The 16,479-nt window shown below is 38.6% G+C and overlaps 1 protein-coding gene across 3 annotated transcripts in view; it reads left to right on the top strand.

Annotated features, from left to right (window-relative positions):
* DEF8 (differentially expressed in FDCP 8 homolog) overlaps nt 1–16,479 on the top strand; it is a 312,159-nt gene that overhangs the window by 29,592 nt on the left and 266,088 nt on the right. For all 3 annotated transcript variants that reach the window (XR_010859239.2, XM_067140496.2, XM_067140497.2), the window contains exon 2: nt 8,704–9,025. Coding sequence is in view for 2 of the 3 variants with exons in the window: in XM_067140496.2 (XP_066996597.1) it covers nt 8,704–9,025 (322 nt within the window). In the remaining variant the exon portion in view is untranslated. The remainder of the gene's footprint in view (nt 1–8,703; nt 9,026–16,479) is intronic.

The following is a 16,479-nucleotide window of genomic DNA, read 5'->3' as shown; positions in this document are numbered from 1 at the left end:
GACACCACGCTGGATCTCCTGAAGGATTTGACCCATATTAAAAATGCTTATAGGAAAAGAAGGCAAAGATTATAGACTCAACTGACCGGGTGGAATACCTGGACTTAGCACGGGAAGTACGAAATCGATTGCTGGAAAGAAAGATTGAAAAATGGGAGTAAACTTGCCATAATCTATTAGAAAACGAGCCAGATCGCGAATTTCGGCGGATTATATATAAAACAATAAGCATTCAATTCTAAATTTCAATATAATACCTTGCTAGTCATCTATATATATAAAATAACTTGTCCTGACTGACTGACTGATTCATCATCGCCGAGCCAAAACTACTGGACATAAAGAAATTAAATTTTGGGGATACATTCGTATTAAGATGTAGGTGCTCGCTAAGAGAGGATTTTTCGATATTCGATCGCTAAGAGAGTGAAAAGGGGGGCGAAATTTTAAAATGAGTGTATCTATATCTCAAAACTTCAAAAGTTTACAGATGTAAAAATTGGTATTTAGAATCTTCTTTAAAAATAAGGAAACACATATTTTTTTGTTTTCAGAAAATCCTAATAGGAAGGGTGAAAACGGGTGAAAAAGGGGTTGAATGCCTTTAATCAGGATACCAGTACTTATATATCAGGAACTGAACATATTACAGACCTGAAAATTTGTACATTTGATCTCTTTTAAAAATAAAGAAACTTGTATTTTTTTTTAATATCCAATAATGGGCGGCTGAAAACGGGGGGGACCGGGCGAGTTGGCCGTGCGCGTAGAGGCGCGCGGCTGTGAGCTTGCATCCGGGAGATAGTAGGTTCGATTCCCGCTATCGGCAGCCCTGAAAATGGTTTTCCGTGGTTTCCCATTTTCACACCAGGCAAATGCTGGGGCTGTACCTTAATTAAGGCCACGGCCGCTTCCTTCCAACTCCTAGGCCTTTCCTATCCCATCGTCGCCATAAGACCTATCTGTGTCGGCGCGACGTAAAGCCCCTAGCAAAAAAAAAAAAAAGAAAACGGTGGGGGGGGGGGATTTTAAAAATGAGTGTATCTATAACTCAAAACTCTGAAAGTTTACAGATGTAAAAATTGGTATTTAGAATCTTCATTAAAAATAAAGAAACATGTATTTTTTTGTTTTAGGAAAATCCCAATAGGAGGGGTGAAAAGGGGTGAATGCCTTTAATGAGGATACTTATATCTAAGAAACTGAAGATATTACAGACCTGAAAATTGGTGTTTGGGATCTCCTTTAAAAATAAAGAAACATGTATTTTTTGTTTTTGGAAAATCCCAATAGGAAGGGTGGAAAGGGGTGAAAAATGGGTTGAATGCCTTTAATGAGGCTACTTATATTTCAGAACCTGAAAATATTACAGACCTGAAAATTGGTATTTGGGATCTATTTTAAAAGTAAGGAAACAGATATTTTTTCATTTTTGGAAAATTCACATGTGGGGCCTGAAAACGGGGGTGAATTTTTAAAATTAGTGTATCTACATCTTAAAACTTGAAAAGTTTACAGATGTAAAAGTTGGTATTTAGAATCTCCCTTAAAAATAAAGAAACACGTATTTTTTTGTTTTCGGAAAATCCCAGTAGGAGGGGTGAAAAACGGGTTGAATGCTTTTAATGAGGATACTTATATCTCAGAAACTGAAGATATTACACACCTGAAAATTGGTATTTGGTATCTCTTTTAAAAATAAAGAAACATTTTCTTTGCTTTTGGAAAATCCAAATAGTGAGGGTTAAGAAGGGGATGGATTTTTAAAATGACTGTATCTATATCTCAAAACTTTAAAAGTTTGCACATGTAAACATTGATATTTAGAATCGACTTTAAAAATAAAGGAACACATATTTTTTTTGTTTTCTGTAAATCCCAATAGGGGGGGTGAAAAAGGGTGAATAATGGATTGAATGCCTTTAATGAGGATACATATAACTCAGAAACTGAAGATATTACAGAAGTGAAAATTTGTATAGCCTATGGGATCTCCTTTAAAAATAAAGAAACACGTATTTTTTGTTTTTGGAAAATCCAGTTAATGGCGGTTAAACAGGAGTGACAATTTGGGGTGAATTTTTTGAAAGACTATATCTTTGCACGTTATAAATTTCATATTAGAGCCCGTATTGTCAAAGTATCAACTTGTGAAAAGTTAGATTTTCACAAGTTGAGACTATATCTACAAAATACCTGAGAAGCGTAAAATGTTACAGACATAAAAAGTGGTATTTGGAATCTCCTGTAAATGGAAAGAAACATAGGTGATTTGTTTTTGGAAACTCCACTTAAGGGGAACTAAAAAGGGGATGAAATTTTAAAATGAGAATTTCTACAGTATATCTCAAAAAACTTAAAATGTTACAGAAGTGAAAAATGGTATTTTTTATCTCTATTAAAAATCAAGAAACGTGTATTTTTAGTTCTCAGAAATACCACTTGGGTGGAGGGGGGGGGGGTGTAAAAAGGACTGAAAATGGTGTGTTGAATTCTTTTAATTAGGCTACTGATATCTCAAAAATGAAGATATTACAGACGTGAAATATGATATTTGGAATCTGCTTTAAAAGTAAAGAAACGTGTATTCTCGGAAAATCGAATGAAATGGGGGGGGGGGGGGGGAGTGAAAGAATTGAAAAATTAACTGACTTAATTGTATGAGAATACTTACATCTAATAAAAACTAAAGTTGTTACAGACGTGAAAATTGGTATTTGGATCTCCTTTAAAAACAAAGAAAAACGCATTTGGGGGGGAATCATCTTGGGGGGCGGGACTGAAAAGGAGTTAAATTCCTTTCATGCGGAGACATAAATGAAAAACTGAAGAAGTTAGAGTCGTGATAATTGGTATTTAGAAGATCCTTTACTATTAAAGGAACAAGTTTTTTTTGCCGGAAAATTCACTTAGGGGGGGGAGTGTGAAGCGAAGTGAAAAAAAGTGAATTATCTCAAAACTTAAGGTAATGGACATGAACATTGGTGTTTGGAATCTCCTTTAAACATAAAGGAACATGCCTTCTTTTAATTTTATGTGGGGGGGGGGGTAAATAAACTTAACGGTGGTGGGGTGTAAAAGGAGGTGAGACCAATTGATTTAACTGTTCATAATGTACTTAGAAGGAGCCCCCGTTGCTCAGGCGGCAGCGTGCCGGCCTCTCACAGCTGGGTTCCGTGGTTCAAATCCCGCTCACTCCATGTGACATTCATGCTGGATAAAACGGAGGCGGGACAGGTTTTTCTCCGGATACTCTGGTTTTCCCTGTCATCATTCATTCCTGCAACACTGTCCAATTTCATTTCATTTGTCATTCATTATCCATTGCCCCAGAAGAGTGCAACAGGCTTCGGCAGCCGGCACAATTCCTATTGTCGCCGCTAGATGGGGGCTTTATTCATTCCATTCCTGACCCCGTCGAATGACTGGAAACAGGCTGTAGATTTTTGATGTACTTATTCTGATCACAAACCGATCATTTTTAATACTTCCTGGGTTCGTTTTCAAGAGCTATCTTTTTCTTCGGAGAACGTTCTTAGATTACAGTATATTCTCCTGGCATATAAATAAAAATTTAAACAACTTTTAAATAAACGATAGGAATGAAATTGACCGTCCAATTGTTCACCTCTATAATAAGGTCAATAATGCACGGAAGTATGTCATTCGTATCGCCGGAAATCCCGCACACTTGCGTACGCGCGACAATGGTGCTGGTCACATTGTCAACAATGACAATGGGAGCAAATGTAATTTACCACCAAGTAGCGGTCTTGCATCTTGCTATGGGGTGTAGAACATCTATTATAATAATAATAATAATAATAATGTTCTGGACTGTCGTCAGATGTGCGGACCGCGCTGGAAACGAGTCCTGGACGGGTAATGACTAAGAATGCAGTCCGGCCGCGGGTTCAGTACCGCCAAGGCACCCAAGACGACGCCATGCCGGATCTCTTGAAGGATTTTATCCATATTAAAAATGCTTATAGGAAAAGATGGTAAAGGTTTAGGGACTCAACTGACCGGGTGGAATACCTGGACCTAGCCCGGGAAGTATGAAATCGATTGCTGGAAATAAAGATTGAAAAATGGGGGGAAACTTGCCGTAATCTATTAGAAAACGAGTCAGATCGCGAATTTTGGCAGATTCTCTCAGAAAAGTTGTCATATCGCGAATTTCTGCGGATTATATATAAAACAATAAGCACTCAATTATAAGTTTCAGTATGATACCGTAGCGAAGCATGGGTTTCTTGCTAGTTAGTGTATATGGACCATGTTATGCATCACTAGACTAAGCGCCAAAACACCATTCTGAGATAATTGATCTCAAAGTTTCCAGTCGATTAAAAATCCATTTATTGTTAAATTTTCCCAATTTTTTGCAATAAGTAAGAATTATTATTTTTGAACTCTTTTGTAAAACCTCAACCTAATTACTTATCAAACAACGCTAAAAATAAATAAAATGGTGGTTAGTCTATTTACGTTTGTTGTTTGATTGTGCATTTTTGTTTTGCATCAACAGACTAAGTGACTTTTAAGTCCTTTGGTTGCGTTATGCATAACTAAACAGTGCATTTGGAATAGTCTGTGATAAAGCATAAGTAAACTACACGACGTTTCTGAAATTTACAGTTCAATAAATAAATAATCATTTCACTATATTGGACACATAATCGTAAATGAAGTTGTAAATTACATTACCTAAGATACAAATCATTTGTGAAATCTACAATTTAACGTTATGGAATTATGAAATAAGTCGGTTATTTTTGCTCTCAAGACTTTTGTAGAAATTCCTTTTCTTACCGGTAGTGTGAGGGAATAGCAATAACACGCACAATTTTGCAATAAAAAGTACTTTATTCTTTACTAATTGGCACAAAACATAGTAATGTAATGTAAAACAACTGAATAAAAATGGAAATAATAAAGCTTACAAGACGACAACAACAAATCCAAAATGAACCCGGACATTATATATTTTACACGTTAAAGCTTTTTATTACCTGGCTTGAATTACAATACTGTAAAAAATGAATTATAGTGAAAGATACTTGATTAATCTTATAAACATAAACAAAACCCCTAAAATTAAAAGGTGCCATTGGAAGTCTTTTTCACTAATTAGCATGAAACACAATACTGCTCAGTAACTAAACAAAATTTCAGAAAGAAACATAAATGAAATCAAAATCTGTCATTATTCACTTTCTATTTCAAAGTCAAGTTGTCCATTGAACCCATCAATATCGTCTTCCACACTATTATCGGTGAAAAAAGACCGATACATTGGTCTGGCATCTTCTGGAATCAGCAGCAGAAGAGACTTCAAGTCTTCAAGTTTAGGTCTTGAAATTGGTTTCCCTCCTGGCCACAGTTGAGTTAAGTGTTCACTCAAATGAACTGGTTGCGCAGAAGTTTCTCTTTCCTTTCTTTTCTTTGAATACTTAATTCAACTCCAGTGTCCTGGTCAAAGTCATTCTTCATGAAAATGCTTAGAGGTTTGTCTTTTTGATTTCAAGTTCTCTCGTTTTCAGCCAGTTTATTTTGGGATTTTCCTTGTCAACTTTACGGTTTGTTATCTGTTTTTCCAGCATTTGTGTTCCAAAGAATTCTTTCTGTTCCATTCTGTGAACAGCCAAAGCATTCTTTCTACGACGTACTTGCATCACATTCATATAGTCATTCACAGTGTACAACTGTTGTTGTAGCTTCAACGCGCACTCTATGTCTCCAAAATTGCTGTCGTTTGGCAAAAAACTGTGTTCTGGGAGAACATAGCGCAAAGTAATCTTTTCTAGCTTGGGGTGAGTTTTCAAAATCGTTCGTTTTCTTACCTGTAAAACCTCATAGTTATTAGAAATCCTTATTGCATTTGTAACAATGCATTCGGTTCTTGCTCTGATAGCCTCCATTACTGGTACCATAATGTAGGAAATATGACAGCACAATCGTTTACCATGTAAACATGCACAGTAACAACATACTAGGTTAGTAAACACTACACAGCTGATGTTGTCTGGTCTGTTGTGAACCAGTGCAGCCACCTGTTTCGTTTAGCATCACTAGACCACAGACCTGTAAAAGGCGCTTGGTCTACTGTTGCATAACTAAACATTGGCTTATCGCTTTTGGTTTCGTGATGCAAAACACAAAATCAAACATAGGTAAATTTGCACTTAGATTTTTCATATATTTTAAGGCAACTGTTACTAGGACATGTACAGTGATTTTTGTCCATTTAAGTTACGTTGTTTCTCAACAGAATGCGCACAAATACTGATTTTTACAAAATGGCGCTTGGTCTAGTGATGCATAACATGGTCCATATTAAAAAGAACAAGAGTTCCAAGTTTAACCCTTGTGGTACATTAGTCTGGACTTGCGTACTGATTCAAAGTTTGATGATAATTTACATTGGGATGGCTACACATAAATGAACGAAGGAATTTTTACCTAATGACACTTGATTGTACAGATCATTCCATGTAATAAGAATTTCTGTGGAAGCCCATCATCCCATACTATCTTCTCTTGTCATAGTTGCTACAAGGAAATTTTAAATGAAGTACTAACAATTGGCATAATTGTGTACGAATGGGTGAGTGCACTAACTAATTGAGCCATTGTTTCTGTATGTTTCTCACCAACAAACCAGAGTCCATTTTAGTTTTCAGTTCGTGCACAAAGCCACTCTGATTTGTGTTGTATATTGAAGAAGCGTTGTAGTCTAAAATTTGCTCTGTAGCTTCTTCCGTAAATTTCTTTGCGACTTTTATCCGTTTCCTCTTCTTGGATATATGCATGAGATACAAATTTTGTGATTTTTCTACTTTTGATTTTGCACTTTTCTTTTCGCAGGTCTTCATCACAAACATTCTGCTTCAACCTTCCCGCTTCTGTAAGAGCGGGAAAATAATTTTTTATACATCCTGTGTTCAATGAGACTTACTGACATAGATTCTAATTGACTCTTCCACAAGTACAGTTGTCGAAGTGATGTCACCGTACAATAAATTTTGCGAACATTGTTTAATGAAAGCCGATTCTCATGTCCCCTTATTTAACCTTAACTTCCCTGACACATGCAGAACGTACTTCCTCCTCCCTTCTCTCCCTTTCACTATCCTGTTCCTCCTCCCTCTTCCTATTCTCTACTCTACATTTCCCTTTCCTCTTGCCTCACACCTCCCCTGTAATGTTTCCCTTATCTCCATCTTCCATGTGCTATTCTACCTGCTGTGACTCATGCCAATTTATCTCTTATACCTCTCCATGGCTCATTCCCTGTGCCTACACGTGTCTCCCTCATCCATTATTTTATCTCTTGATATTGATGTAATTGATATAACAGGTTATCTAGTTGATACAATAATTAATCATTGAAATAATAGTATATCTTAACACAATTTTGGCTGGAGTCATGAGGTGGTAGTGTTCATCATCCATACCATAAGAAATGAAATGAAATGGTATGTGGCTTTTAGTGCTGGGAGTGTCCGAGAACATGTTCGGCTCACCAGGTGCAGGTCCTTCGATATGACGCCCTTAGGCGATCTGCACGTTATGATGAGGATGAAATGATGAAGACGACAAATACACCCAGTCCCCATGCCAGAGAAATTAACCAATGATGGTTAAAATTCCCGACCCTGCCGGAAATCGAACTCGGGACCCCTGTGACCAAAGGCCAGCACGCTAAACATTTAGCCATGGAGCCAGACATACCATAAGAGTATGGTGTAGATATCCATGCTGTCCCTTTGTGTTGTAACCTTTCCACCTTTACATTACTTTTGCTGCCTAAATGTACTCAAATCTGTTATATTCTCTGTCCTGGCTTCTCGTTACCATTCGTATCAGACATCCACACATCCCTCCACAGCTAACTGATATCTAAAAATTTGTTTCATTTCTAATTTTGCAGGACCATCCATGTGAATCTGGATATCTGGTCACTTTGCTGAAGATTAAATTTGGCTTTCTTCAGTCAGATGGGCTTCTTTAAATAAAATATTCTTCTTTCAGTAATCAGTTGTAGGCCTCTTATTTTTTGCTGGGCTTTTAAAGTGCTATTGGAAAGGAACTTCAGTTTTTTTGTACTTGTGAGATGTAGGGGATCTATTCAGTGTGCACTTGTTCAGAATTTCTGCTGTCATATTCCAGGCTGAGTGGCTCAGGCGATTGAGGTGCTGGCCTTCTGACCCCAACTTGGCAGGTTCAATCCGGCTCAGTTTGGTGATTTTTGAAGGTGCTCAAATACGTCGGCCTTGTGTCAGTAGATTTACTGGCATGCAAAAGAACTCCTGCAGGATAAAATTCAGGCACCTCGGTGTCTCCGAAAACCATAAAAGTAGTTAGTGGGATATAAAGTCAATAACATTATTATTATTATTATTATTATTATTATTATTATTATTATTATTTTACCATGACCATGATGCTCTATTTGGGGGTTGACTATACATTGTGTCCTGTAATTGTAGTTCAAATAAAACAATTATTTTCTGCTTTTTTCTGTGATTGAGTGTATTTATTAGCCCCTAACAGATTAGTGTGAGTCTGTCTTCCTCTGTCACTTCCCATTCAGATTTGCACTTTGCAGCTGTATTAAGCGAGGAAAAAATAGAAGGTAGATTTGAACATTGTGATTTATGTTCTTTGAGACCTAGAAATACATTTACTTATTTGCAGGAAGCATTAGCACTTTCTTCGATTGAAGACTTGGAGAAGGCTGTAGAACATTGTAAGGAAATGGTTCTGGAAAGTGCAGAATGCTCAGAAGAAAGAAAATGGCTGGTACGTCGTCTAATTGAATTACGATTGCGTTTGCAAGAAGCTAAGGAGGCTGCAGAAGAAGAGAAGCTATCCCCATCATTACAACATTCTGATGTTAGAGTAGTCCTTGGTCACCATTTTTTTCTTCATAGTCAACCAGGTGCAACTGCAAAACAACATTGTGATCGATGCAGTGGAATGATATGGAGTGTGGTGCATTCGTGGTATCAGTGTGCAGGTGAGTTTATTATTTAACAGATTTGTAAGGGTCTTTATTTCATGATAAATTTTCATGTAATTTGAAAATACATAAAACATTTGCTAAATTATAAGGACAACAACCACTCCATTTTTTTGTTTCTTTTTGTTTTTAATTTACATTCCTGTAACTATTGATGATGTTAAGGAACACTGAAAAAGAAATTTTCTCCTCATTGTGACCGTAAGTCTAAGGTCTGGTATTTAAACGCTCCTTAATACTGTGTTGGAATTCAATCCTGCAATCTTGGGTACAGAACATGAGAATCTTACCACTTGTACCTCATGGCCACTTGCTTGCAAAACTTTACATTCTAATATCACAACTACCGAGCTCGATAGCTGCAGTCGCTTAAGTGCGGCCAGTATCCAGTAATCGGGAGATAGTGGGTTCGAGCCCCACTGTCGGCAGCCCTGAAGATGGTTTTCTGTGGTTTCCCATTTTCATATCAGGCAAATGCCGGGGCTGTACCTTAATTAAGGCCACAGCCACTTCCTTCCACTACCTAGGCCTTTCCTATCCCCCATTGTTGCCATAAGACATATCTGTGTCGGTGCGACGTAAAGCAAAAAAAAATCACAACTGAGAACTCAGGTGGCCAAGAGACCAGGATAGGCTATGTAGTTCCTCAAAAGTTAAAAAGGTCTACTTTTGGTATTGTAACTACTGTATTTGATGAATGTCAGTGAGAGCATACCTCCCTTTCTCATAAGGAAACCTTCTCCCAATTATATTAACACATTGTGTTTTTCATGGAAGAGTGGGAATTTAATGCATACGATTTCTGAAGGAGCTGTGACAGAAGGTGAAATATCTGCAAAAAACCAAAATTATGCTTTTTTACTTATTAAGATAATTGATTTACATTTGTTGTGAGAGTTCAGTAATATTGTTTCGGTTCTAATCCATTGGTAAAGCAAGTGGTGTTTTATTATTGCAAATCTCAGTCACTTTCCAGTTTAAAAAATTTGGTCAGAATATTGACCATTGAACAAACAAGTGACTGTGTTGCCAGTTAACCTTTCTTCATTATCTGTGATCTGACAGATAAATACATACATACATACATACATACGTAGGTGGATCCAAAGGTTAGTTGCAATAATGCGCCGCAGCAGCGCGCTGTCTCTCGCAAACGTGGGCACAGCGGAGAAAGGGACAGACACTGCCCACACGTCTGTTAGGCAGGTCGCTCTGGTGCCTTATCTAGTATTGTGGGAATAGCGGCCAAATGCAATGGCGCGTCAACTGGACGATCACTCCAAATGTGAGGTGCGTGCGACAATCCTATGGGCCAAAAGGAAGAATTGCACGGACATTCATCGTGAAATTAGTGCTGTGTATGGGGAGCGGGCCATTTCCCGCCAAGATATCGTAAAGTTGTGTCAGCAATTCGAAGCCGGACGCACGGATATCACGGACAACCATCGCGAAGGCAGGCCCGCAACGTCCAGGACCAGTGCAAAGGTCAACAGTGTGAATGTGATCATTAGACAGAACCGGTGCATTAAACTGAGAGAAATCGCGATGCAGCTGAACATGTCGTATGGCAGTGTGTTCGCCATTGTTCACAAGGACCTCGGATATCGTAAGCTGTGTCAAAGATGGGTCCCACGTCTTTGCACCGATGAGCACAAGGGACAACGTTTCCAATCCTCCCTGGTATTTTTGCAACGCTATGCGGCAGACGGCAACAGGTTTCTGCGGCGAATCGTCACAGGTGACGAAACGTGGGTCCACCACTTGAAGAAGGTCAAGGTTCAACCTTCAGCCGGTAAGGTTATGGTGACAGTGTTCTTTGACATGGTGGGTTTGCTGCACGTGGAATTCATGCCGAAAGGAACGACGATCAACGCAGCGTCGTATTGTCAAACGTTGCACCGGTTGCGTAAAGCAATTAAAGAGAAGCGCCGGGGGAAATTGAGCACCGGTGTGATTTTGTTGCACGATAACGCAACACCTCACTAGGCTCGCCAAACGAGAGAACTTCTGCAGCGTTTCAAGTGGGAGGTCTGGCAACAGTCCCGACCTAGCGCCATGTGACTTTCATCTGTTCGGTAAGCTCAAAACGGAGCTCGGTGGTCGACGTTTCCAGACCGATGAGGAAGTGAAGGCCGCTGTCTCCGAGTGGTTGCAGAACACTGGAGGAAATTTCTATGCATCCAGCATCGACAAGTTGGTTGTGCGTTCGCAGAAATGTTTGGAGTCTCTTGGAAACTATGTGGAAAAGTGACGTTACAGTGTATGTCATTATAGTCATGTTGCTGTTGTATAGGTGGTGTAATAAATGGCCATAACTGGGAAGTGCAACTTATTTTCTGATCTGCCCTCGAACATACAGACAGAGAGACAGACAGACAGACATACATACATACATACATACATACATACATACATACATCTTCATTATAGACTGTTATACCTTTCAGCGTTCAGTCTGCAAGCCTCTGTGAATTTAAAAATCGCTACCACAATCCTCTATTTGTAACTAGTACTGTGGCCTTGTTTTGTTCTATACTTCCTATCTTTAAATAGTTAGAAACTGAGTGTAACCATTGTTGTCTTGGTCTTCCTCTACCCCTCTTACCCTCCATAACAGAGTCCACAGAGTCCATTATTTTCCTAGGTAACATATCCACCATTCGCCTCACGTGACCCCATCACTGCAGCCAGTTTGTGTGTACAGCTTCATCCATCGAGTTCATTCGGAACTTAGCCTTTATTTCCTCATTCCGAGTACCCTCCTGTCATTGTTCCCACCTGTTTGTACCAGCAGTCATTCTCGCTACTTTCATGTCTGTTACTTCTAGCTTATGAATAAGATGTCCTGAGTCAACCCAGCTTTCACTCCAATAAAGCAAAGTTGGTCTGAAAACAGACAGATTTAAAAACAGTTTGGTCCAAGAGATGACTTCCTTCTTACAGAATACTGTTGGTCGCAATTGCGAGCTGACTGCATTAACTTTACTGTACTTTGAATCAATCTCACTTACTATATTACCATCCTGGGAGAAAACACATCCTAATTACTTGAAATCTACTTGTTCCAGCTTTGTTTTCCCAATCTGACATTCCGTTCTCTTGGATTTCTTGCATATTGACGTCAGTGTAGTCTTACACAGGCTAATTTTCATACCATACTTATTGCACCTATTTAGAAGTTCCAAGATATTAGACTGCGGGCTTTCAGCACAATCTGCTGTTAAGACCAGGTCTTCAGCATAGGCCAGACTGCTTAATAAATTTTCACCTAACCGAATCCCACCCTGCCATGTAAACTGTGAACAATAAAGATGAAAGATTACAGCTTTGTGTAACATCTGTAGGTACATTGAACCAAGAACTAATTCTGCTGTCAATACTCACTGCAGCCCAATTGTCAACATAAATGCCTTTGATTGATTTTAACAATCTACCCTTAATCCCATAGTCCCCTATTACGGCGAACATCTTTTCCCTCAGTACTTTGTCATATGCCTTCTCTAGATTTACAAAACATAAACATAACTGTCTATTCCTCTCGTAGCATTTTTCAATTACCTGCCACATACTGAGAATCTGATCTTGACAGCCCTTCTGTGGTCAGAAACCACACTGGTTTTCATCCAGCTTTCTCTCAACCACTGATGCCACAAGATGCCATTGAACACTTGCATGGTATACTGATTAATGAGATACCCTGATAGTTGTTGCAATCCTTCTACTGCTTTTGTCCAGTCTGAAGGTACCTTACCATCACTCCATGTTAATCTTATTACTCGGTGAAGCAATTTTATCCCTGCCTTTCCACTATATTTCACCATTTTAGGTTTAATTTCATCTATTCCTGCTGCTTTATAACAGTGGAGTTTATTTACCATCCTTTCCACTTCACGAAGAGTAATTTCACCAACATCATTTTCCTCCTCCCCATGAGCTCGGTTGTTTGCGACATCACAAGGAAGATTCCCTTTTACATTGAGAAGATTTTCAAATTATTCCTTCCGCCTCTCCAGTGATTCCGAGGGATCTATTTTGACTCACCTGATTCACCCAAAATACTATTCATTTCCTTTTTCCCTCCCTTCCTAAGGTTTTGTCACAACTGTGTGTCGTGACACGCCTTTTTCATATCTCAGTGCCGAGCGACTCTCGAATCTGGGACCTCTGAGAATGAAGAGATTGGGAGAAATGGTCTAGAACCTAAGTGAATGTATAACAGTGGCAAGAAGTTACAGTGCTTCGAATACTTAAGTGAGTGATAATTTGATTTGAGTTGAAATTCAAAATATTCATAGCAAATAATTCAATGCAAATTAACATAAAAAGAAGTTTAGTGGAAGAAAGCCCAGAGTGTGTGTGTGTGTGTGCAACATTGTGAAATATTCGACAGCATGGCACCAATGTAGAAACAGAAATGCAATAGAAGCCTGGGAGTAGTTCGAGAAACGAGTGGAAAGAAATATTGCATAGGCCAACTCAGTGATTTTGACGCATCAGAAAAATACCTTGTTCTAGAGTGTTCCCCGACACTTCCCACTAGTTTAGTGGGAGGAACACGTGAGCCAATCGGACTGAGACCCTGTAGGAGTAGGGGATGAGATTTGAGAAAGCACGAACAAAGCATATAGGCAGGAGTTTTGAGAGAGAGATTCGGGGAGAAATGGTCCAGCTACAGTGTAAGTCGTGTGTGGCAGTGAGCGACAGAGGGAGAGAGAATCTGTCCAGCTACTGTGTAAGATGTGTGTGTCAGTAAGCCACAAGGAGAACCTGACCTGCGACGGTGAATTACGTGTTGTGTCAGTGAGCCATAGAGACCGAAAGAGAATACCAACCCAACTGCTAGAAAGACTCAAGTAATGGTAATGTGCCATTACATTCAGCAACACATAATAAACCTGCCACCAGTAGTGAAGAGAAATTAATCAAAGCTGACTGACGTCGTTTGAATCTGCCGAGTTTCAGTTTCTGGATTTGCATTTCCGCTTCAACTAGTCATCATGGCGTCCGAGACGGCTACGGTGTTTCAGAGAAAAGAATCAAGAGAGAAGACGGAAGAAAGAGAAGAAAGAAGATCCCTGAACACGAGCTAGATATTCACCAAGTTTCTCAATGCTTTTAGCATTTGTAAGTAACGTGCGTAGAGAGAATTTGAGAAGACAAGGACTTGAGAAAGTCTATCTGAGACTAAAGTTTGTACATATTTGTAAACATAAAACAAAAAACAGTCTCTTTGTGTAATTTGTGTGCTTGTAATAATGTAGGGATGTTTTTAAGTAATACAGGTGAAGGGAGTTGTTAGTCAGTGGGAAGTATAGCCTTGTCATTGTTTCGTGTAAGCTCTTAAAAACCGAACCCAAGTCCCCAGCCTGTCAAGTCCTTAGGTTCATGGCAATTCTTTATTATTGGCCAGAAAGGTTTTCCTGTTGCCTGACCTGGCCTTTCCAAGTTTTTACTAAAATCTTCCAACTACCTCTTCTTGGATTCATCAACTACAGTATTGGTTTTGCTCTGTTTCTTTCCTCTACAGTATATACAATTCCCTGACTGCATTAGTCCTTGTTTGGAGCCATTTCTAATATGCCTTCTTTTCACGTTTACAAGCTGCTCTCACTTTATCATTCCACCAAAATGTTCACCTTTTTCCATCCTTACACATAGTTGTTCCTAGACATTCCCTTGCTGTTTTTACCTCAGCATCCCTGTTAGCTACCCATGCTCCTTCTATATCCTGAACCTGCTTACTGTCTACTGTTTGGAACTTTTCACTAATCATATCCATGTACTTCTGTCTAATTTGCTCATTCTGGAGATTTTCTACCCTTATCCGTCTACAGACAGATTTCACTACCTCTATCCTAGGCCTAGAGGTACTTAGTTCATTACATATCAGATAGTGGTCTGTATCATTAAAAAATCCCCAGAATACCCTCACATTCCTGATCGATTTCCTGAATTCAAATTTGGTTATGACATAGTCTATTATGGAACAGGTGGCCCCTAACTTCCCATATGTAGCGGTGGACATCCTTACGCTTGAAGAATGTATTTGTAACTGCTAATCCCATACTAACACAACTTTATCCTCATCTGCACCCTCACATGGTGAATATACTGAGAGTAAATAAATAAATAAATTCGTTCATTAATTGAACCACCTTAAAATTCTTCAGAATCATCTACTGGTTCAGTGTATGTAGCAAGGCCTAGAATTTCCTGAATATTGCTTCCTATGGAATGTGGCATGTAGTAAACATTTCTCTATGTTCTCTTACTCTGACTCAACATCCTATTTGTGCTCATCCAGATTGTGACAGATACAAGTGTTCTGCAGCCCCCAAGTTGTTGATGCTTATTTGATTAGGTAATTTAATTTGATTATTATTCCATTTGATAATTTTTTGTTTCTTGGATTATTTTTCCATTCAATTATATTTTCTATTATTCATTTGAAATTCCATTTGAATAAATGAGGCAATGAAATAGTGAATGTTTTTAAAATAATCAAATGAAATTTAATCCAAATGTTGTCATCAACTCAACTCCTCAATCTCATCACAGGGAAATTACCTGTCTTCGTTATCTTTGAGGAAATGTGTATGTGGGAGGATCGTTCTCTGATCAGCCTTCCGAAAATAATATGAACTCATACTCCACATGTGCGAATGAATCATGTACTCAGATGCCATTACTTAAAATGCATAAATTAGTACATTACATCACATGCCCTCGCGATTACGTGAACCGTAATACTAGTGTTGACTACTTTGCTCACCAAATTCATAAAGTCATAAATTAAAATTCTCCAGAATTTTCTTTAAATGGCAATGTCGCTAGTTGCTCTCTTTGATATTCTATCACTAAATGACCTCAAAACTACTCCAGATCGCTAAAGTTTGCAACACTGATGATGATGATGATGATGATGATGATGATGATGATGATGATGATGATGATGATGTTTTGTGATAGTGGTTCTTTCCCCATCTTTCCCCAGCCAAGAAAATGTGTAAATAGGCAATACAAATCAATAAGGGTTGAAAACAATGAAGGAAAAGGTGGAGGTAGTGATTAGTCTACTGTTTTAAGAGGAAATACAAGTGGGCAACAATAAGGTGTCCAACACTTCAACAAATGAAGGTATTGGCCAAGACAAGAGCCACGAAGTGCAAGAAAATGAAAGACCCCCTTGGCCTCGGAAACCTAATATCATAGGGATTGGAAAAGAACAAAAGGTGATTAAGGAAGGCTGGTTAGGATAGTTGAAAGTAAGGAGCCTGTCAATTTATCTAGGAAGGCTCTGTACCCAACAACAATAGAGACAGATTGTATCATTAGCAGTTAAGTCTTTGATCATAAGAATGTTGCTGGTTTGGAATTGCTTAAAAAGTCAAGGTGTGGATGTTTCTGATGGCACAATCCAGTTTCAAAAATTAATTCAAAAGTGGTGGTCA

The sequence above is a fragment of the Anabrus simplex genome, chromosome 2 (assembly GCF_040414725.1).
Source record: "Anabrus simplex isolate iqAnaSimp1 chromosome 2, ASM4041472v1, whole genome shotgun sequence".
Classification (NCBI taxonomy): domain Eukaryota; kingdom Metazoa; phylum Arthropoda; class Insecta; order Orthoptera; family Tettigoniidae; genus Anabrus; species Anabrus simplex.
Note: the sequence above shows the minus strand (reverse complement) of the source record. Positions and strands in the feature narration are given on the sequence as shown.